A 23,001-nucleotide genomic window follows, 5' to 3' on the forward strand; every position below is an offset into this window, starting at 1 on the left:
AAACGATGGTGATTTTGTGTCTCAGTTTGGGGAGGAGGGCAAACACGGCACACTTCATATGAGAGGTTTGAATAAAGAGTCATTTAAAAGTCAAATATAGAACAGGTATGAAAATGATCGCGATTACTTATTTGACCGTTACTCATTTAACTGTAATTCCATAATAAGCAGACAGAACAGAACGATTTATATGTACTTGGACATTCATTGGAAGAATGGCTATCCACACGTTGATTCGTCAAGTTTCTGGGGGCTGAGAGTGAGATGAGACGGACTTCACAGTAAATATCAAACTAAAGAGAGCAGCCAGTTATCTTAACTTAGCATAATACTGGGATGGAGGAAAGAGCGAGTCTTACTCTGTCCAATCAGCTCTTATTGAGCAGTTGCCAGGCCACCAGCAGAAAGTCAGTCATGTTAATGAATACAGCACTGCCATAAAATCCTCAGGTTTTGTTGACGTGATTGGAAATTCAATTATACGTTTATCATTATTATATACAACAGCAGGACTGTTGTATTGAATTGCATTAGATTGTACAGGTGACCATTGAGTATATATTTAATGGAAAGCTGTGACAGTGGGGTAAATATTCTCATCTAATTCTCAGCTTGAAAGTGAATACATGCGTTTCCTATTGATGTCTAAAGCTCCTTGAACTTGTGCCATGTGGAAAAAAATAATTATATATCTGACCCCACAAGATGCATCTCTCTTCTGAGAAGTTTTGATCTTTTCTCATTTGTCATTTTAAGTATCGCCACATGTGCATTTTAATACCGGAGGGAGGGAGGGAGTGGGGGGGAGGGAATCACAACAAAAACATTTGCTCTAACATTTTAAAGCTGACACTATTCATTCCATTCACAACAAATACTCTAAGGCTGCGTCAACTCTGTTCAGGAATCAACATTACTCCAGTGCTGTAGAAGTATGCTACAACGCATACTGCTCAGGCCGACCAACGGGCTCCGTCATGCACATTCATTTTTAACGAGTCAGAAGTAGTAGCAGTGCCGCTGGTCTCTGAGCACCTCCTGGCTTTAATATGTACATCTGAGAGCAGTGTCGTCTACTGTGTGAGAAGTCTGCGTCTATATGCATCTACTGTACAGCTGAAAAAACTCTCACACGTCCCAAATGGAAAGATACAGCCAGGCAAATGTTACACTGCATCACCAACTCCAGAGTCCAAGCTGTGAGACTTCAGGTGGACCTTTTTGTCCCAGGTAGTTTGGTGCATACCTGCAAAATACTCTAAGTCTCCTGCTACTGTTTTTATGGCTACTTTGTTTATAGTAAAAGGCATTTTATACTTGAAGTGCAATTAAAGATGTAGGTACGCTGAGGAGATAGTACCACTGCAGCTCCTAGGAAGACCAACAGAGTCTTTATGAGTGATAAAATACATGATGGCGTCGCCCTGTAAATGGAATGAATGGACGAAACCTCAGTCTATCTGATCAATCAAAAGCGCACAGCAAAAAAGATGGGAATGAGGCAAAGTCCAAAAAACCCCAACACCAACTCAAGGCCTTGTGGAATCAGGACTGGAAACAGAGCATCCAGTGTTAAAAACTGGTGTGGGCTTACATGATCCAGCCACTTACATTCTCATACATTATTACAGCCACAGACAGAGTGTGAAACCAAAAAATTAAAGAGAATTAAGAAATATATAATAAATCTAAACATGATAGAGGGCAGCCATTTTCATTCACTGGATGAGTACTTAGAAATCAAAGATCGATACACAAAAGAACAAGTACAAAGGCAAGGCAATCTCATTTATGGCCATTTTAGTCTCTCAAAATATTTACCTCACAACCATTATCTACAGTCGCATTTGGCCATTTGTACACAGTGGTTCCATTACAAACGCTCCATTGTTTTTTCATGAATCTGTAGAAATTTGCTTATATACAAGTTTGTACAACCACCCTATAGAGCTCTTTCCATCTCCCAGAGGACCCAATCCACTTAAAGCAGGATACCTGAGTTTTCAATAGAACGCGTCAGCCCACTCCACACTCTTCACTGCAGGATATCTCGCACAGCCACACACACATGCACAAGATTAATTAAGCAAGGAACTTTCTCCAGAGTGTAAACCTTTGTGAAAAAAAAACCAAACTCACCAAAAACCCAAGTCCTTGCAGAAAAGATATGGAACACCACCCTTAAAATAAAGCCTTCGTGAAGGAGGTATTGAGAAAGGACATCTTACAGCAGTTGGCAGTCATGGTGGCAGCTCACAGGCTGGCCACTGACTGTCCTGAATGGGACCCACTGGTGGTGCGCTAGCCTAAAAACAGACATTAAGTAGGGCCAGGATTTGCTTCAAGCAAATGAGCGATGGAGACCTTCCTGGGAGACTTCATCCTGGCTGTGGAGGTCAGAGGAAAAGATCTGACTGCGGCCACCAGGGTGGAGAAACAGAGCGGAGCTGGATGTAGCTCCTCTCACTGAGCGGCAGCTGCATGTGGCACAGAAAACCTGACAAAAAGGAAAGAAAAAATGTACCTACTGAAACGGCCACAGTTTAAAACAAGACTAAACATCTATGGTAACAGAAGTGACTGTAACACATACACTGCTGGCAGGATAATGGCCTCATCACTATTCCTTTGTCCATGTGGCAAAACATATTGTCCTGTACTGAAGGTGGAAGAAAGTTTATCTCCTATACAGTTCCCATTCAAAAACTTTTGTTGGTGAGGCTCAAATCTATATGGCCCGACCTGACTAAACTTTTATCTGTCCGAGATTAGCTTCCTACTGAAAGACCACATTAGCATGCTAACACACTTACAGCTAACATCCAAACATTTAGAATGTTGCTAACTATGTTTTGAGGTATATAGTCATAAACAAGTGTTTGCTGTTGGTCACACTAAATGAAAATTCATGCAATCACTGCAAGTTATTCAAGTCTACACTCTAAGAACCATGAATAACCAGTATGAATGTACAGATTTTTAGCCATGCTAGTGACATGGCTGTCGGGTTGATGTCGGTTTGTTATCCTGTCGACGAATCACCATTGACCTATCTCAAAACCTATTGGATAGATAACTTTAAGTTTGTCCACACATTCATGGTCCCCAGATGAGCACGACTAACTCTTACCACTAGGAGCACCATAATGTTCAAATAAGTGGTTCTGAAAAAAACATCTGTACAGCTGCTGGATGGATCGCCATTGACATCTGATTCAGACAGGAATATAATCACATGGTGATGCATCCATACACACACAGTTTAATGAGGACAAACCTTTAATCTGACGTTCCCATCAGCCTCTGTTGTAAATAGGGCTCATTTGCTAAACATCAGCACCGTGAGCATGCTCGCATGCAGAAGTTAGCATTAAGTTTACCACCGTGCTCCTCACAGAGCCACAAACCTTGGCTGTGCACAGGTTTGACAGGTAATCAATGCAATCCACTTAATTCTGAGGAGACATTTCCCAGTGGAACAAAGTCTCAGACTGATGGACCAATAGACTATGGATATCCCTTGATGCCGTTAAATATGGCTTTAAATGGGGAATTAAACCTTAACAGCCTCACCTTAACAACCTGTTTCAATCTCAAACCATTTTTTTTACTTATCCATGAGAAATAACAGTATAATGTGATGTGATGATATGAACTTGAATTACCTCTGAAGTCTCTGCACTAGTTCAGCCACCAGCGAGTCACAGATGCCAGGGTGTGTTTCTTCTGCCAGGAAAATAGCCTTCCGTAGCTCCTCTGCAACCTCTGGCTTCCCATTACTTGTCTCACTCTTTTCTTTCAGCTGTAACCATGACAACTTTTAGATAACATTGTAATGGGATGGTCTGCACAAATATTGTATCTGTTGAGTATTTTCCAACAAAGATTGGATAGATTTAATACTGGCAGAGCAACAAATAACTTATTTACATGTACTTTGATAGTTTTGTTTGCAATTACCCATGCAGCAAAGAATAGTTAGTAACATTACCTCAGAAAACAATGGAGAAAATATTGATGATAAGCTTTGTGACAAAGGCCTCTTTGGACTCTCCTCCACCTGGAAAGGAAGATGGGTGAAAAGGGAAATCTGAGTGAGTTCTGACACAAAGGAAACTTACCAAGTAGGGATGCTCCACTACAAATAAATTATATTCTTCCTCTACAATGTTGTAGAATCTCACCTCTGTCCTCTCTGGCTCAGCAGGCTGTGCTGCCCCATTCAGAATCTTTTTCCGGTCCTTCTTCGTGATGGTGTTGAAAATCCAGTCATCATTGGTGGCGTCGTTGCCTCCAGATGCTTGGTCTTCTGGCTCGCTATAGTGACACATGATTTTAGGAACCTCATTAATGCAAGCAGCTGCAAGTTTTTCCTTCAGGCTGTAAACTTGCTGTGTCCTGATATTCACTGAGCTGGATAATGACGGTGCAGACAACTTACTCATCAGATCCCTCAGAGCTGGATTCATCTCGAGACTGCTCCGATTTCCACCTCTTGTATCTGTCGATCAGCTCGGTCAGATAGGAATTTTTTTTGGCGTGCCTTACTATGTACTTGTGCTTTAACAGCTCTTTGGCAGTTGGCCTCTAAAGAAAACACATAACACAGACATGGCCGTGAATATCAAAATTAGAGTTTTCTTTGCATTGTTTAACAGAGTGTACAAGAGACTTTTTAACTTACAAAACTAGGCTCCTTATTTAAACAGGCTTCAACAAATTCCTTCAGTGGTTTACTGTAGCTTCCTTCCAGTGTCGGGGGATTGTTCTTTGGGATGAGGAATAAAACCTTCATAGGGTGAAGCTCAGAGTGGGGCGGCTCTCCTTTAGCCATCTCTATTGCAGTTATTCCTAATGACCAGATGTCGGCCTATAAAACAAAGAGACGAGCGACAAAAAAAACAATGCTTTTATCAGTGCAACAGAATCTCACACACTTTTTCACAAACACACACACACACACACACACACAGACATAATGCTGTAAAGTGACATTTAAACTGGCTGATTTTAGCTGCATTGGTGTGTTTGAGGAAGCTCAAACTAAAGATGGTGACATTGTGGTTGTGTTGACGAGCCACTCTGACTCATTTTGTGGCTATTCCAAAAATATGTTCACAGTCATTTAGGACCAATCATCTTGAAAATGTTCCACACAGCCAGTACATTTCTCAAATCTCATATTGATACTAAGAGTCAGAACAGTTGCTTTATCACCTGGGTATTTTCTTATGACCATCAGTCAACATAACCTCATTCATACAGAAAATATAAGCATATTATCTCAACTGATTTGCAGTATCCTGTACGGAACCTATTCATACAAAAAAAATGTGCCTACATATTCTGCATATTAACATGTATAATCTGTTTAGGACATTATTATTATTGTATAACCTCAAATGTTTCTCAACTGTGTAAACGTTGGAAATACTTTTAGGGGATTGGTATGAATAGTGAATTCCACCATTTTCCTGATAACAACTAGTCTAACAGTTCTTGAATACAAAAGTATATAAAACGATTCCTGGTTTCTTTCTCCTGCCCCCCCCCACACAACATTACTCACAGATGACATCATACATTTGAACATGTTCAGACCACATCATTAATAAAGCACTGAACTTGACTGTGATCACAGGAAACATTGAGAGAATTTTTAACCTTTGAATCGTAGGCAGATTGCTTTATAACTTCAGGTGCCATCCAAAAAGGTGTTCCGACAAATGTGTTCCTCTTTATCTGTGTGTCTGTCAACTGGCCAGCGACTCCGAAGTCTGCCAGCTTCACTTCGCCTTGTTCGGACAGCAAGACGTTGGCAGCTAAAAGCAAGACACACCAGAAGATGACATGATTTTAGTGCATATATACACATTCAGATCTTTAAAAAGACAAAGCACCAACCACTTTGGTAATATAATAGTTCCAAACATCTGGCAGTAACCTTGTTTCTAGAATGGAAGATCAATGTCTTTATTATCTGGCAAAGTAAAGTGTTAACCATGTTGCCTAGTGTTTTTATTTGCAACACAAAGAGGACATTGAAAATAGACAAGAGAACTGAAGTGGGCTAGACGACGACAGTTGAGCGGGTGCTCCATCAATGAGGCCCAGGTCGCATTTGTGATCTCAAATGCTTTCACACAAGTCTAAACAGAGCTGATGAAGCATTGCACAAAAAAAGCTGTATAAACTAAGCTCCTATCTACACAACTCTTAACACAGCAACATATGTTTGCTTCAGTGCTGTAAATGTCAACGAATAAAATGTCTTCCTCTATTACCCATCACTGTTATACACAACGTTTATTTGATCCTACAAAAAGACACATCAAAGACAGACTGCTGCATTTACACACAATATACATTTAAAAGTGAATTGTGGGCAAACGTTATTCAAATGACTTGTGTTTGGATCTGATGAAAAACAATGCACTGAAACAAGGTTTACTGATAATCATACATTCTCTGAAATTGAGAAAAAAACTAAACACAGATGCCAGAGCACAAAAAGTTGGATCTGCTCGTGGCTAAGACAAGGTTACCTTTGATATCTCTGTGGATTTTCTTTTCAGAGTGAAGATACTCAAGACCCTTGAGGATTTCTCTCAGGATCGTGGCAATCTGCGTCTCATCCAGAGCACCTGGTTCCAACTAGAAGATATGACAACTGGTAAATGTGGGAAGACTCCAAAAGATGGCACAAATGTTACATTGTATTTGAACATAATGAAACTGTAATAATTGTCAACAAATGGAAAAAAAGGAAAATCAAATTGTAAAAATTTTTTTTGAGATCAACTTACCAAATCAAGGGCTGATCCTCCACCCAAATATTCCATAATAATCCATAATTTTGTACCCTGAAAAGTAAAACAGATATTAGCTACTCAGTCTAGATTGTGTTCATAGCTTCAGCTGTAATTACGACAGATTGAAATTTTATATTCACCATTTTCACTATTACAAAACTATATTAAAATAAATTAATGACAAATTCCCATGTGTCACTCATTTGCACAGTTTTGGAGTAGATTAAAGTTGCACTAGCTTTGTTTTGTGGTTATATAAACTTCACCGATAACATGAAGGAACTATTATGACAAATATTAAATATTTGGTCATGCCATTTTTTACTATATGCTACTATATGTAAAAATACATGTATGTGAATATGATAGCAACTAGGCATAATGACATTCAACATATGCTAAATTATGTATGCAGTAACACAGCAGAGTACTTGTTCTGTACATGGCTGAATTGGCAATGATTAGTCCAGTGTGTTCAGTCTGTTAGAGAAACCGACACTTCATAATAAGAAGTCGGTTGATAATTGACCAACATAAGTCTTATTTTTGCCTCATCAGTCATTTGTGAAGCACTTTGTACTGCACTGTATGAAAGGTGCTGTAAAAATAAAGTTTGATTGATTGATATCATTATCTGTTTATCGACCAACACTCCCACTATTAATAATTAAATATCTCATTAGAACAGGCTGGTGTAAGCTTTTCCAGCAGCTGAGTCTACTCCTCATTAATCTGTCACATGCATTTACACTGAACAGACAAAGCAGGTAGGTTAAAATTCAACCTAATGAAAAAGGAAACTATTACAGGAAACCAGATGTACAAACAATCTTTCATCTCAATACTCAAAAAACATTTTTCAAAGTCTTATCTTCAGTGGGCAGGAGCACTGAGGTAAAACCACCTTTTACCTCAGTATAATATGATCATAGATTATGAAAAATGTTTTTAAAAAGTAAGACCACATCCTCTGTAGGTGAATCCTGCGTGTGTCGGAAACACCAGATGCATCTCAGCTGTCTGATCCAGTTGTGCTCAGGAGTCTTGTGTAATACCATCACTGCAACTCTACATCTATGGATATGACATCTGAGTTTATGTGCTGTGATTTCCAGGTGCACTCAGTCGACTTAGGATGTCAAACTTACTCAGACTATCTCGGCTGCTGCTGCTGCCCACACTGACAGGAGCAGTGACATCTTTATGAGCCTTCCACAGATATACCGGTATCTGTTTTTGTTTCTTGATATAAAAAAACTTTTATTTTACAGAGTAAACCATGCAGAAAAGATTGTATTCATGTTACATTCAGAAATGTGTTTGTTTTCATAATTCAAATGTCTTATTTGGTTGTATTGGGTTTTCTTTTTATTTAGTTATATATAATAAAGTTTAGGTTAAACTGTAAAATATCATGGCTAAATTATATGGAATTGTAATAAGGGATGATAAGACCATCTTAGGAATCACTGCCTATTTTTTTATGTATATATCTAATACATATCAGTTTCTGAAATTTGGTAGTCTCTAACATGTCTTGCATCTTTTCAGGGACAATTAATGCTCTGCGTTTGGGAATAACTGCTTCTGGGAGAAGGAATTTAAAGCTGCTGTGGATTCAGTGAGGAATATGTTGTGGGCTACAACTTTTTGAGCCTAAAACACAAAAACAGATTTATGAACTTTGTAGTGGACATTGGAAATACAAGTCTAGATTGATGTTAAAATATTTGTATTGTGTATGTGTTGAGATTTGGCTGAGATCATGACTTTCGACACAAATTAAAAGATTCAGGCACTAAGACTTTTAAAGCATCTTAATTGCCTCCATGAGCAGTGTGTTACCAACCACTGCTGCTCCAACTGCTTTAGTAGAGAGTAAGCAGAGGAAAATCAGCAGGTCAAACTAAAGTAACTAACTTGTTGTTGTTGTTTTAGAGGACCAGCATGCACCTTGTTGTTAGAGTTTTTTGGGGGAATAAATGAAACTGCCATTAACATGATCAATGGTTGCCACCACTACTACTAACCAGGCAAGAAGAATATGATCTAAATCCCCACAGAAAACTCCTATGGATCAAATGGCTACCAACATGTACTAAAGTTTGTTTAATAAACATATACATAACACACAAAACAAATGCCATGTTTGTAAAGTACACACAAATAAAACTTAATTCTCCATTTCAGCCAGCAGCAAGTAATGGACCACCACGTCTCCTTACTGCTGCCAAGTACCACAGTAAATGATGTGAGAGGCTTTCTTAGCACAGTCACATGTGAAGTGAAAGTCTACTGTAATTAGAAAACATGTTTTACCACAGAGTGATGCTGTTAATACATTTCTCACAGACACTGACCTGATACATTTGCATTTGCATTTTCTTTTTTTGTCCTATGCTGACTTGAGTCGTGTACAGAGCAGCTGTAAGGCTCTAAGGGTTGTTAAGGTAGTTTACATTCACAGCAGACGAATATTGCAGGGCCTGTACACTTGTAGGCCATGCTGCACTTTTCTATGCAATAAAGGGCTGGAATTCATTCATTGTTCACCCTATATGCCAGGGTTTTTCCTGCATCGGTCGGTTTGGCTTGATTTGGACACAGAGAGGAGCAGTGAATTACTGACAGAGCTAGTAAAAACTATTAAAAATTCCACTTTTTAACAGTCCAAATGAATGAAAAGACCCAAAATGAACACTGTAAGCGGACTTAGTGGAGCTGTGCACGGCTCCCTGGGTGTCTGCCCTGGGCTTGGTGGCGCCAGTAAAAACCCTGTATGCATGTGATACCTGATATTAAAGCTGAAAGTCAGCACATGAACCTCATAGTCATTGCAAATCCAATCTGAGTACAGAGCAAAAGGTACAAAACATTTCAATGTCCAAATGGTCATAATCCAACAGGTATATATGTTAGCAATGTTGGCCCTTTTCTGGTTGTTCTACTGTCAATCGTGCCATATTACACAGGCAATACTTTTCCCTTTAGCCATAGCTATTGTCTATTGACCTTCTTTGCAAATTAGAGCATTATGTCAATAAGGAGCTATGACAAGTTCACAAAATGATTCCTAAGGTTAAAGCTTACCTTGAGATAAGATCCAAAATACTTGGTGATAAATGGACTGTCACACTGGCTGAGAACAGTGATTTCCTGTTGAATGTCCTCTATGTCGTCCTCTGCTTCTTCCAGATCAATGATTTTAATAGCTACAACTTTCTGAGTCCGATTGTCGATGCCTTTAAAAACTTCTCCAAAAGAGCCTTTTCCTATTCTCTCCAGCTTGGTAAATAGCTCCTCCGGGTTGGCTCTGAAATTCTGTGTGACAGAGAGATAATGCATTTTAGTGCTTTTTAAATAATGCAGAACACATCCTGTTTGCTTGGTTTGTCCAACCAACAGTCTAAAACTTTAATATACAGTACTCAATTACATGACAAGGAGAAGCAGCATTATATTCTTATATTTGAGACACTGGACCCAGAGAATGTTTAGCATTTTTGCTTATAAAAATTATTAAAACAATTAAGCTATTATCAGAATGGTTCCCAATTAATTTTGAGTCATTATCTTGGCTACACTCACCATAGCAGTTTTTGATAAGGTTAATAAACCTCACAGTCTGGCAGCTGCTTACTTTGCCTCCATAATATACAAAGTCAATGCAAACACAGATAGTGGGTTAATACATCAGCACACGTATATAATGTTTTGCCAAAAATGTAGCCTGGTTGTGTTGCGAAACCCTGTCAGCAACATTCTCCTGACTTGTACATTACAACTTCTGTACTTTGCAGTTTATCTCAGACCAATTTTGAGGGTTAGAGTAACACTTAAATCATTAGACAGCAAAACACAGACATAAATAAGGCTTGATGACCTCTCCCATAGAGGCCAAACAGAATCTGAAGCACTACACCCTGCTTATTGACTGAACTAAATGGCTTATTTCCCTGTGGAACACCAAAGGAGGGAATAATGGTCTTCTAGTTGGCCACTTCAATTTCCCTTTGTGAGTCATTAGCCTAAACTGCCTGAGTAGTGTTTGCAGTGCCATACATTTTATGATAAAAGTTGTGCAAAAATTAGTCTATCTTGAAAAAGTAGCATTTTTATTAAACATTTCCCAAAAATTTGACATGCAAGAAATTGCATTTTTGCATTAGATTTAATAAGAAAGAATTTAGGCAATTAAGCTTGATGCCTAAGTTACCAGGTAACCCTGCCATTAGAGGATGATCTGTTGGCTCAGGCTGCACATTGCTTTAGAGTCCCCTCAGAGAATCGTTTCCTGTAAAAGAGCTAATGCATGGTGTGGTCAAGCCAATATGGAAGGGGAGAGATGAGCAGCTGCACTTTGAAAAACTGGCAAAGAGGGGGCTGCAGAATAATCGGACAGCAAAGGGAATTTACATCAAAGACAAAGAGGCAGAGCAGTGCAGAATAAAGCAGAGTAGAAACAACACGGCCAAATTACTATCATAACACTGGTGTGGTCAGTCATCCAGGTGAAAATTAAAATGTCGAGGCCGACCTCTGTAAAAACAATGGGAAAATCAACAAGGGCACTGTGACCACAGACTACACAAGATGGGAATGTACTTGCCATAGCCACAGTCAGCAGGTTTACAGCAACAAACTAAAGCTGCCTGAACCTCGCTCTAAAAGCATGTGTTTGATGCCCTCCCATCTGCAGCACACAACTGTGTAGTCTAGTGTCAACCACACACCACAACCCTGAAAACTGAAGGCTTGCTGCCAGGTCTCCATCTGCTAACACCGCTCTGCAAAGTAACCTGTGGTTTCAGATCTGCTGCTTTCCCTCTAAACCTGTATTTGTCTGTGAATATACTAATGAAGCATTCATAGTTCAAGATAAAATAGCCATATAAACGTGCTGTCAAAGGAATAATCATGCATGTTCTGGGCAGGTTGTCAGCACAGGGACTGTAGTGTGACCTACTTTGTACAAACTCTTCAACCAGGACATGTGGTGACAGACAGCCAGTGGCATTGGCAGCCAATAAAAATGCACTTCACTGATAATGAAATAATGACAAAAAATGTGTCAACATAGCTGAAGTCATTGATATTGTTGATGGAAGAAAGATTTTGATGAAAGTGCTAAAACAATTAGTAAACTCATTAGCTCTGGTCTCAGCTTTCAATACATAAAGATGGACTGCCTTTCTCAATTTGAATTACAATATTTGGAATATTTTTCCTGTTGTTCACAAGATAAACACCTTAAGGACAGATCAGAAAATTCTGACAAGGATTTCTGGATTTTCTGACATTTTATAGAGTGACCCATCAAATAAATGATTGAATGATTGACAACATATTTGCCATATTATTTGCTTGACTAAGTGACTGCCGAGCCAATTTGAGCAAAAACGAGAAATATGAGACATGTTTCCATCTTGTCACATTTGAGAATTGGCAGCTTCTTCCTATTTGACATCGCATTACAGTGTGTATCTCTGAGTTGGTCACTGTTGGACACACAACACCACAACTTGTGAATGATTGTGAGGAAACTGTGACGTGCATTTTTAGTCTATAATGGCTGCATGGATGTCTATGAATTATGTTCAGTCTCAGTCAGAAAAAGGGCATTGTGGTTACACGGGCTGTCTGTCATTTAGAGGCATTATATTTCCCAACAGAGAGACACAATGAGATGACAGCAGTGTTTTTTGATAGCTTAGATCACAGTCATTCTGGACTTTGACAAATAAGAGCCTTTATCACTGCAAAGCAAAGGTTGGTAGCGATGCAGTGGCCCTTGTGAGGTCAAGATAAAGTTATTAACAGGCTGATTCTTCCGGTTCCGAGCTACAGGCGAGGGGGGACATTAAAGTAAACAAGTGTTGTGGCTCTAAACTAAAAGAACTTGCCTCTGAAAGTTGGCTTTTTGAGTGATAACATCATGTATTTACCTGAATCCCCGGCAGTCCAATCTGAATAGGAGAGTGAGCCATGGCGTCAGGTCGGCAAAGATGACGCCTTTCCTCGGCTTTTCAGTTTGTCTTATCAGCGGTTAAACGTTGATTTCCCCCGCGGGCCGCCGGCTCGAATGACCCGGTCCGTGTTACAAGCTGGTTACTGTCTCGAACGGAGATGTCGGCAGCTTCTAAAAAAGATAAGCTCGACTTGTCAGCTCGCACTTTGAGCTGCCTGCCCGCTCCCCACTCGCCTTCCGCAGTTAGCTAGCCTTCGCTGTGCTAGCTACTTTAGCAGCTAGTTAGCAAACAGCTAGCTGAACGATTTTATCTCCCGCTGCGGTCTCTCTCGGCGGGTGGTCAGCGGTTTCCCGACGCTGGGCTGGAGGTCTGGTCTGAAATAGTCGCACACGGTCAATGAATGCGCACTGCTGTGTAGATTATATCGCTTGTTGTTCTATTATCTTCTTACTTTTCTCCGTCGCCCGCCGCCATCTTGGCTAATGTTATTTTCATTTTCCGCAGGGCCAATCACAGGAGGACGTGCACGTTTCGTCATTCGTAAACTGACTAACGTCACAGGAAGAAGGACGTTCTCACAGGTGCCAGACACACGTGGTCTAACACTGTTCAAGCTGAATTAGCAGTTTTGCAAAGTAACTAAGTACATTTACTAAAGTAAAATGCTGAAGTACACCGTTCAGGTACTAATGTATTTTTTGCTACGCATTTGGTCACCACCATTCAGAGGAAAGCAGTGCATGCTTTTTATGTGTACATTTTAAAATGAATGGCAGGTAAGTTTCATTTTACTGCTTCAGTTTCATGTTGAAGTTGATTCCCTGTCATGGCCTTCTAGAACTGCGGGTGGTTAAACTTGCACTACGTTCACACAGCAGGACCAAGTGGCCCGGATCTGATCTGATTGTTTAATGACAATGTGAACAGCACAAATCACATGGAATCTGATCTTTTCAAATCAAATTTGAGACCACTTTCGTATATATGTGGTTCTAAATCAGATACAGATCAGATTTTTTGAAAGTCTGAACAGCCATGTGACCTGTATCAGAATTCAATGCGACTTTTACGTCACTCTATATCGACATTCCTCATAATTTTGCACAGGAGAAGGGGTGGGTGGGTGTCACCCGGTGAAAAAACCAAGACAGCTGCAACAGAAGAAGTCAGTGAAAGGACAGTGAGGTGAAGTATTTGGGGGGACATGTCTGTACAAGCATAACTTGAGGGGTCGTATCTTGACCGGTCAGTGTCTGAAAGCATCAAGATAAAAATGAAACCGTAAACGCTCACATCTGTGGCCTCCATGTTTATCACAGACTTCTTCTCCTTGTTTAGTTCCGTACCCAGCGTGCTGCGTGACATCTTGTTGTTCTTCAAACCGGCGGGTCACATCAGGGCCATGACTAGTTCACATTGGAGTCTGATATTGGCCACATTTCACTAGGTAGTGCATCTTCCAAAATTGTTGTTAATTTCTCAAGAAACAATGCTGAGATCTTGATTTAAAAAAAATCAGGTCTACTAAGAGGACTGATATCTATGTTAACAGTATTTTTCTCAATATAGGAAATTCAGGATTAGCCAAGCACATGTATTGCAAAAAAAACCCCACACAGTCTGGAAGTATATGAGCCACATGATATTCACAGCTGGAAGAGTGGCATGAGCAACAATTTATATATTTATATTCATATATATGCTATTTTGGAGGAAGATATCAAGAAAAGCCTCATTAATGATAAAACACAGCAAAAAATTTGTTTTATTTTTTTCTTTGGCACAACTTACACATAAATATAAAAGAGGAGTTACATCCAATGATAAGTTAATGTTAAGAAACAATAGCATTTACCTGCTCTTGTCGTAATTTACAGCTAACATATTATTTCCTTATTTTTAATACAAAGCTCAGCGTGCATTATCATTTTACTATTTGAATATAAAACATTTCACACACACACAAAATACTGGCAAAATTACTGTACATTTTCCCTCGTGTTGATGTTAAACTTTGAAGATAAGCCAATTATGGGCATTATGGATAACTTGACTGTTCACATTTTGGTCTGTTTGTCTTTATTGCTGTCATCATCGCTATCATCATGACTGTCATCCGAGTCTTTCCTGACCATCTCAACCTCTGTCTTTTTTTTATCGTCATCGTCATCGTCGATAATGCTCTTCTTGAACTGGGCCTCAATTTCTGTGGGGTCGATGTAGGTGTAGAAATAGGCCATGATGGAGAAGATGATGCACACTGCAACCAGGAGGGAGGCAAAGAGGATGTACTCTGCCCACTTAAAAAGAGCAGGTAAGAGACAAAGGGACATATTAATGCATCATCATGTGTTATTGTCATTACATGACACTAAAATACACACATGTCTGATATATATACTAGAAATATTGAGTCACTGATAATTAGTTTAATAAGTGAAAGTATTTTTTGTTTACCTGTTTGGGAAGCTTTGCAAGCTCGGCCACAATCAGTACGATGAAGTTACCGATAGCAACAGTGAACAACCAGCCGGCTTGCAGCACGGCTTTCATGTTACTGGGCGCCTTTCAAATAGAAACGTACATAAAATAAAACAAGACAGCAAACAAAGGACATTAACGAGAACTATTATTTGGAAATAGATAAAATTAAATATTCTAATCGATGTGTCCTTTACTTTCTGTAGGAAGTTGCAGTATTGGAATCAATTTGTGAAAACCGCTCTAACACAATTACCTGTGAGTAGGAGAACGCCAGACCAGTAACAGAAAACATCACTTCACCAGCAGTAATAAAGAAGTACTGTGGGATCTGCAGGGCCATGGAAACCGAGTTGGGCTTGATGTCTTCTGCTGCAGTAATGGACTCCTGGCACTAAAATAAGAAATAATCTTAATAGCAGTAGTTATAATGACTGCTGGAGCACACACATTTCTCCATACGTTGCCTGTTTGTACAATTAAAGTCTGTGTTGGACCTTTTCTGTCACTTTAAGAAAACAATGATTTGACATTTTCACTCCCACTTCAAGCTGTGATTGTCCAGCTGTGCAGAGGTGAGAGAGGTACCTTTGCACTCCATTATCTTCATATTTAAATTATTATATGCCTCTGCCCAGCTATGTCAACAAGCTTTTAACCCTGTTTTCCAGTGTGGGAGTTTTCAACAGCTATGAACATTTTGGATTTGGATTTGAATGTGTTTAGGCAACATCTCATACAAACTAGACTTTTAGAGCTAATACTTCATGCCTTCTGCACACTGCCCGTGGCCACCCCAGCCCCATTCATACCCTCATGAGATATACATCTTGAAAAATGGGTCAAAACATTGAAGCTATAAGGTTTTATGACTGCCTAAAACAACTGGGCATTGAACTTGTTTTAATCAAATTATACTTAAATATAGGAGTAAGGATTACATTTGTTGGTGACAATTTTCAGCAGTGGATTAATGCTCATTAAGGAATATCTATAAAACCAGGACAGTGTATGGGAGTGACTCATAATAAACTGCAGTTCCCTTGTTGATTAAGTTACACATTGGAGAAAACTGAACGTGTTTTTAAAGGCATTTGAACAACAATGGAGCTGTGGGGTGCAGAGGAATACTGAGTAAAAATACAACACGATAGGACAAAAATGGAAAATCGGCTTACTTATCCTTGAAGCATAAGATTTTTTTTACCTATATTAATTCAGTTTTCAAAAATATTACAGATAAAATGTATGAATGAAGTAAGATTTAACTCAACTGTTCTTAATAAATTGGCAAAAATAATAAATAGAATACACAAGAATACAAGAAGTATTTTGCATGAAGGTTTAGCGAACTATGTTGCAATGACATTTAACACAGTAGGATGTCACTGCACAGCCGACTGTAATTCATGACATCAGGAATCATATGCAACACTTACAGTGGGTCCAAAGACCAAAGTGCTGGGGATAAAGAAAGTGTATGAACTTCCATATCCAAACTCTTTGCTATATTCACACGACTGTGAACCACTCCATATTTCGAACAGGATCCTGAAATAAGAAACAGATCATTTGTCTAGTAAAGTGTATTGTGGTTTGCAAAAAAGAAAAAGATTTTTGGGGAAATCAGTGAAGATGAAAAAAACCGATCCTTACTTTCCGTTTTTTATATTGGAGTAGTTTGAGTAGTAGGATGGCTCAATTGGTTCAAATTTGGCCGCAGATGTCGATATATTCACTGTTATATTCATTCCATTTATAAATCTAAAAGTGTGAGACAACAAAAATATTAAAAACAGAACATTTTAGAAAAAACATGGAACACCATACATGTAATCCTTTTCAACAATTTTCTTTTGGTCAACTAATCAATTCATTGTACATTTATTTTAGATTAAATACTTTACCGAATTGCATTGTTGCCCTCTTGTGGTTTGGAAGTCAAACCACCAGACTGAAAAAAAGTACGATTTTGATTAATTAAATCATTATTAAAAGATATCCTTGTGTCTTTATTTTCATTGTTTTGTGAGTCACACTAACCAGTAGCCATTCCTCAGAGATGTTTGAGGGAATGAGAAGAGTTTGTCGTGCTCCATTTGCCAAAGCAATATTTTTTGTCACTTCTCCAATTGAAACACTGATGTCTCCTGCTTCAAATGTGAAGAATTCCTCACTGGTCTGCAACACAAAGAGCTTACTGTAAATGTGCAAACACCAGGGACAGTGTCCAGTGGGGATATGGGTTCATGCAACTGATTTTCTTTTAACTTATAACTTAAAAAAAAAAGTTTAAACCCCGCTTTTAATCAAAGTTTCATGTTACAGGTGATGATAAGAAGACATACCTGAGCTGCGGGAAGAGTCAGTGCATCGTTCCCAGGCAACTTAACTGAGACTGGATTAGAGCCCATGTTGAGTAATTTCACCTGACTCTGGGAGGTTGATGGGAAGGTGGGTAACGTTTTCTGAAAACGAGTAAAGAAGTCCTTGTTATAATCTCTAGAAGTAATACTTGTTACTTGTAATCCTAATTATAAGTTCAAAATAAATTAATTGCTGAGCTGGTGTGTATTTTACAGTACATATAGAGATGAGTAGTAATTGGTATGTACTTACATCGATTTCAATCTGAACCAGAGCAGCGCAGACAAAAGCTATAGCTGCCATAAGCATCCCCACTGTCATTCTCCTCAGAGGTCTGTTGAATTAACATGAAGTTCCCTCTTTGGTCATTAGATAATCACTGTGAAATCAGCATTTTCAACATTGTTGTGGCTGTTGTGGCTCGGCTTGATCACCGTTTGAACCTCAACTGTCTGATGACGCTACTTTTTCTACTATGCTCCATTATGTAGTCTTCTTGGTTAGTTCAAGGGATAGTGTGACACACTTATTTACCTTCTTTCTGCAAATTTGCATATCTTAACAATAAGACTGAAGAATGGGAAAACAGCCGACTTTTTTCTTGTTTTTTTATTCACCAAAAGAGTAAAAGTGACAATTTGCTGTAACGTGGAGATATCCAATCACATTTTCCCAAGTTGTTGAACTAAAAGTAAATGCTATCAAATAATCCCATCAATGTTAAATAATCCCTATGACATAATGAAGAGCACTGTATTGTGACTTGTGGCTGTCTGACTCAGTTTCAGGAAAACTTACGTGAAGTTCAGGCCACATTTTTTGATCAGAGGGTAGATGAGACTGTCCATGATGGGCACCAGAGTCAGGATCAGGATGGGGTTGACAGTCTTTTAAACACATACATCGCACAATGACAATTTTCTCCGATGAAATCCAGCACCTCAGTTCAAGCAAACATGATAAAGACTCTTAACTTACCTGCATCTGATCAGGCTGTATCACCAGTAACCCCTGCAGACACAACAAAATCATTAGAACAGGATCACTTTGCTATAGTTAATAAGAACATATTAAGATTTGGGTTCATCTCCATACGTACAAAGTTTCCATCCATGTTGGTGGCTTGCAGAGTCCATCTAGAACCCTTTAAGAGAGAGGCCAAATTTAGCATAGTTTCCACAATGACACTGCCTTTTAGGAAGTAAAATAACTGAGGTACCTTTTGGTCAAACAGGGTCCAGAACATTGGCAGTGGGATGTATAAAAACAGGACCTTCAGCACCATTTTGATTTGAGCAATAAGGAGTTTCTACATCACAGAAAGACAGAATATGAACAGTTATTTCTTTTTGACACAGCGTTTTAGTCCCTTTATAGAATTAACTTAAATAAAACATACGCTATATTTAGCCTCAGCCCAGTCCATCCAGTGCTGCTTCTTTGGGTATTGTTGGCTTCTGTGCCTGTAGCGGTTTTTAATGGCAAACTGCTCAGGAATAAGTGAAAGAAAAACATGTTTTTAGAAACGCTAAGAACCGCTGATGGTTCACACTAATATAAATGTGTTGGTGTAAACCAGACTCACCCCAATGCATTTACACACATCCAGCATGATGTTTCCCTCTGGTTCAGCTTTGTAGTACATACCGCTCCCACTGATAAACACCACTGTTAGGGGCATCACAGGCAAAACATTGGTATTAATGTAGAGTAGCTGTTCCAAACCTTTATATTTTTGAATTATGAAAAGAATTCCAGTGTCTACATGTGTTAAAGCGTACACAGTGCAACCAACATCAGTGCTGCAGGGACGCCGAAGGCCAGAGAGTAACACTTCTCCTGACTGTAGACGCCACAGTTCTGAGCTGCAGATGGAGACATTGGTAACTCAGTCACAATCTCAATTTCACTCACATTCAAGCACTGATATCAACGATAATTACATACACTCGTGTTTATGGCACTGTTTGTTGTCAACTTTATATCCTGCTTATATCTACCTCTGAGGATTGGAGTGATTATGGTCGACAGGAGACTTCCACCATTGATGCACAGGTAGAAAACGGAGAAGAAAGTTCTCCTTTGCTTTTCCTGCACATAGACATATGTCAGTGAACTGTCATGTGCAAACATGTTATGCAATGCAATGCTGGATATTATGTCAATCTGAACTACTTTGGTCCCATAACATAGGTAAGCTATTCATGGTTCCCAGAGGATGAATTTATACCTGCTATACACCACCACACTGTCACTGTCATTGTGAGCATGCAGAGGTTTTTGAGACTATTTCTATAGTTTAGGTATTATAGCATTCCTGCCTATATTTGGATGGTGGAATAAGCGTCAGCTCAAGATTGGAGTAATCTTCTAACCTGGTTGTCATTGAATTGGTCTCCACCAAAGGCAGCCACACAAGGTTTGATGCCACCTGTGCCCAGAGCGATGAGGAAGAGACCCAACATAGACAACACACTGAATGGAAAGAGGAACATCTGCATGAGCAAGGAAGTTGATCGAAATACGTGAAGAAAACTGCTTATCCAAATGCTATGTCCTTGTTATCACAGCAACTCACACGTGAAAGGTCATGTTGTTTGGTGTCCCATCTCTGTCTGTGTCAGTGATGTCATGGACCGCACTGACAGCCATCGTAACCTGACCAATCGCATAGACAACGGACAAGTAGATGATAGTCCTGAGGGAGAGAGAGGATGCATCAATAGCGTCTCATACTCTAATTTGCAAGAAAAAAAGCCCACAGTGAAACCTGAATATATATCCTATTGAGTTTGAATATCTGCTTAAAGCACTTGGTGAGAGGTTAAGGACATGAAAAGTAAAAAAAAATGGAACTAAAGATATTTGCTAAACTGCTTAATAGGGAGAAAGCTAATGTGTCTGACAACCTACAATAGGAAATCGTTGAGCTGCAAAGCAACGACAAGCTCAAAGCTACAGTACAACAACCTTCCTCTGCTCGAGTTCTATAAACCGGATTTTCCATTCTGAGGACTCATGCTCTGAGGTTTGACACAAATACTACTGTATTCAGTTCTTTACAAATCTGACTCTTGCAAAGACTCGGTGCCACTCAAAACGGACCGACCCAAACCTGGAAAACCAAGTGTGAGTAGCATCATCATCACTACCATTTGACATCAGATGTCTCGTCCCAGCCATCACCTTAGAAAGGTTAGTGTAATATATGTGTTCAATAATTTAGCTTGACCCTCAAAGGTTGTTATTGAAAGTAAAATGGCCCTTGAAAGTAAAGCGAGCATTCATTTAAATTTGAAAAGAATATGAGACAATAACTCACTTAAACTTTCCCAGCCAGGAGTCGGCCACAATGGCCCCGAGGATTGGGGTGAGGTAGCAGAGAGCCACAAAGGTGTGGTAGATGGAAGTGGCCAGGTCATCGTCCCAGTGCAAGAAGTACTTGAAGTACAGCACAAGCACAGCTGTGGACAGGCAGAGAAAAAGTAGGTTTCTTCTAGTTTTTATGAATATAATTGTCAATCTAACACACAGTATCAACTCTCAAAAGATTTAGTGTTGTACATGAAATATCAAACAAGCTTTACAAATCAGACAACAAAATTCTCTTTTTTCCAGTTAATTTAGTTCATATTACCTTCATAAAAATTATAAAATTCATTTCATTTTGAAACAGGTTAGAGAAGTTAATATAACGATGATGCAAGTATATATATTGATATGACTATGATCATCTTGGACGCTGCAGTTTGTTAAAGGACGTGTATTATACAAAGAGGTATTTGTGTTATTTACCCTGCCCTATTGTGGCCAAACTAATAGAAACTAATAGAAACACCTGCCAGTATAACACAATCAAATTGGACAGTGCCATAAACAGTCCCCAAATTGATAAAGTTAAATGAATACAAAATTGAACCATATAACCCTGCAGGTAGCTTAGTACCGTAATGTTGAGTTAGATTGAGTTCTGGTTGGGTCTTTGTTTCCTCTTGGATTGTGCTTTTTCTCACAATAACCTGAACTTGAACTTGTCCTTAACCCCAGCCTTATCTCTGCCTTCTTTACAACCTTTGCATATATTGTTTCCTGTGTGTCTTTGACAACACATAGACATTTTCTGATCTAGTGCCCCTATCTGCAGGATGACATGTTTTGTCTTTGCCTTGCAAAACCATTAATTTGTTTTATTATGTGACTTTGCCATATTTATCTAGGGATCATGAAACTGTTGTTAATTAAGGCGAGAGACGAGAGTTTTGTCATCATGGCTATATAATAAATCACATGGTTTAGTTTGTAGAAGGAAATATTCTCACCTCGCATTCCATAGTATGAGAACCTCTCACAGAACTCATTCACAACGATAAAGAAGATGCTGAGTGGGTAGCCGCACACCTCTTTGCTCTGGTGGAGAAATCAAACGGCAGCATTGTGTTAAACGGTGCTAAAGTAGAAATACAGAAGTAAAAATATAAAGTGAGTTGTCTTGAATTCAAAACTCTAAAAGGTATTTACACCAAAATTAAAAATGGTCAATTTCAGAATAATGTATATAATATTAATCAGTGGTTAGTACTGCTGCATTAATTTGGAACTTAAATGCTGCAGTTGGTAAAGTTTTTATAAATTCAATTAGGTCTATTTTACTGCTGAGTAGTTTGTGACTCCTCCAGATCAATAAAGTTTTATTGTGACTCATTATTACATTATTAATTATTATTGATTATATTTTGATAAGTTATTAAATAATTGTAGTGGCTTAACCTCAAAAAACTACAGCACCGCTCAGTAAAACATCCTGTTTTAAATAATTAACATATTTTTGATTTAAAATCTTTATCTGCAAAGTAAACAGTAACTATAGCTGTAAGATAAATGTAATAAAAAGGTAAAAAGTACATTTCCCTTTGAAACGCAATGGATCAGCATGTGGAAATACACAAGTCAAATTCAAGCCCCTCAAAATCATGTATACTAGTATTAAAGTAAGTGGCATATTGAGGCTGGTTGCTTAGTTCTTACGATTATCATTTCATGTCACTGAGCAAATAAAAACGACATAGACATCATTAGATGAATCAGTACTTTACCGTTCCTCTGCTCTGCTTCCCCTTCTTGGGATCCTCATCTGCGCACAAGATAAAACACATTTAAATAATAATAAAAAGACGATACGTGTATATTTTCCTCACGCTCAAGCTGCTTAGTATTTGTACACACAAACTCACCCGCCATGGTGTCTTAGTGAGAATGCAGCTGCTTTATGCTGCAGTTGTAGAAGTAGATATTCCTTTGAGACTCCTGCAGGGAGCAGCTGATAGTTTATCCTTCACTCGTCACCAGTGGCAGTGGGAGTGTTTCTTGTATTA

The 23,001-nt window shown here is 38.9% G+C and overlaps 2 protein-coding genes and 2 long non-coding RNA genes across 5 annotated transcripts; 1 reads left to right on the top strand and 3 right to left on the bottom strand.

The window, feature by feature from the left end:
- Positions 1-749: 749 nt before the first annotated feature.
- stk24a (serine/threonine kinase 24a (STE20 homolog, yeast)) lies at positions 750-13,316 on the bottom strand. 2 transcript variants are annotated; one of them, XM_034574216.1, is made up of 11 exons: positions 12,758-13,316; positions 9,903-10,133; positions 6,807-6,863; positions 6,546-6,654; positions 5,665-5,822; positions 4,685-4,870; positions 4,442-4,587; positions 4,185-4,317; positions 3,992-4,060; positions 3,666-3,802; positions 750-2,497 (listed from the first exon to the last, which is right to left on the bottom strand). In XM_034574216.1, exons 1-11 carry the CDS (start codon positions 12,797-12,799, stop codon positions 2,464-2,466), a joined length of 1,302 nt encoding a protein of 433 aa, XP_034430107.1. In that variant the 5' UTR covers positions 12,800-13,316; the 3' UTR covers positions 750-2,463. The 2 variants fall into 2 exon arrangements, with proteins under 2 accessions (XP_034430107.1, XP_034430108.1); XM_034574217.1 differs by having other exon boundaries at positions 3,992-4,062; positions 4,196-4,317; positions 12,758-13,256.
- LOC117754880 lies at positions 4,961-5,541 on the bottom strand. Its single transcript, XR_004612511.1, has 2 exons — positions 5,424-5,541; positions 4,961-5,252 (listed from the first exon to the last, which is right to left on the bottom strand). It is a non-coding gene; the product is annotated as an uncharacterized LOC117754880 (long non-coding RNA).
- On the top strand, positions 13,285-17,698 carry LOC117754881. The gene is made up of 3 exons (XR_004612512.1): positions 13,285-13,362; positions 15,005-15,095; positions 17,591-17,698. It is a non-coding gene; the product is annotated as an uncharacterized LOC117754881 (long non-coding RNA).
- slc15a1a (solute carrier family 15 member 1a) lies at positions 14,550-22,951 on the bottom strand. Its single transcript, XM_034574215.1, has 22 exons — positions 22,723-22,951; positions 21,949-22,036; positions 20,952-21,093; positions 20,208-20,327; positions 20,005-20,104; positions 19,630-19,720; positions 19,411-19,494; positions 19,215-19,297; positions 19,029-19,115; positions 18,849-18,938; positions 18,729-18,773; positions 18,608-18,640; positions 18,428-18,516; positions 17,882-17,963; positions 17,611-17,730; positions 17,306-17,443; positions 17,170-17,216; positions 16,919-17,026; positions 16,702-16,813; positions 15,519-15,656; positions 15,239-15,346; positions 14,550-15,081 (listed from the first exon to the last, which is right to left on the bottom strand). Exons 1-22 carry the CDS (start codon positions 22,780-22,782, stop codon positions 14,839-14,841), a joined length of 2,208 nt encoding a protein of 735 aa, XP_034430106.1. The 5' UTR covers positions 22,783-22,951; the 3' UTR covers positions 14,550-14,838.
- Positions 22,952-23,001: the final 50 nt, after the last annotated feature.

This window comes from Hippoglossus hippoglossus, chromosome 21 (genome assembly GCF_009819705.1).
Source record: "Hippoglossus hippoglossus isolate fHipHip1 chromosome 21, fHipHip1.pri, whole genome shotgun sequence".
Taxonomy (NCBI): Eukaryota; Metazoa; Chordata; class Actinopteri; order Pleuronectiformes; family Pleuronectidae; genus Hippoglossus; species Hippoglossus hippoglossus.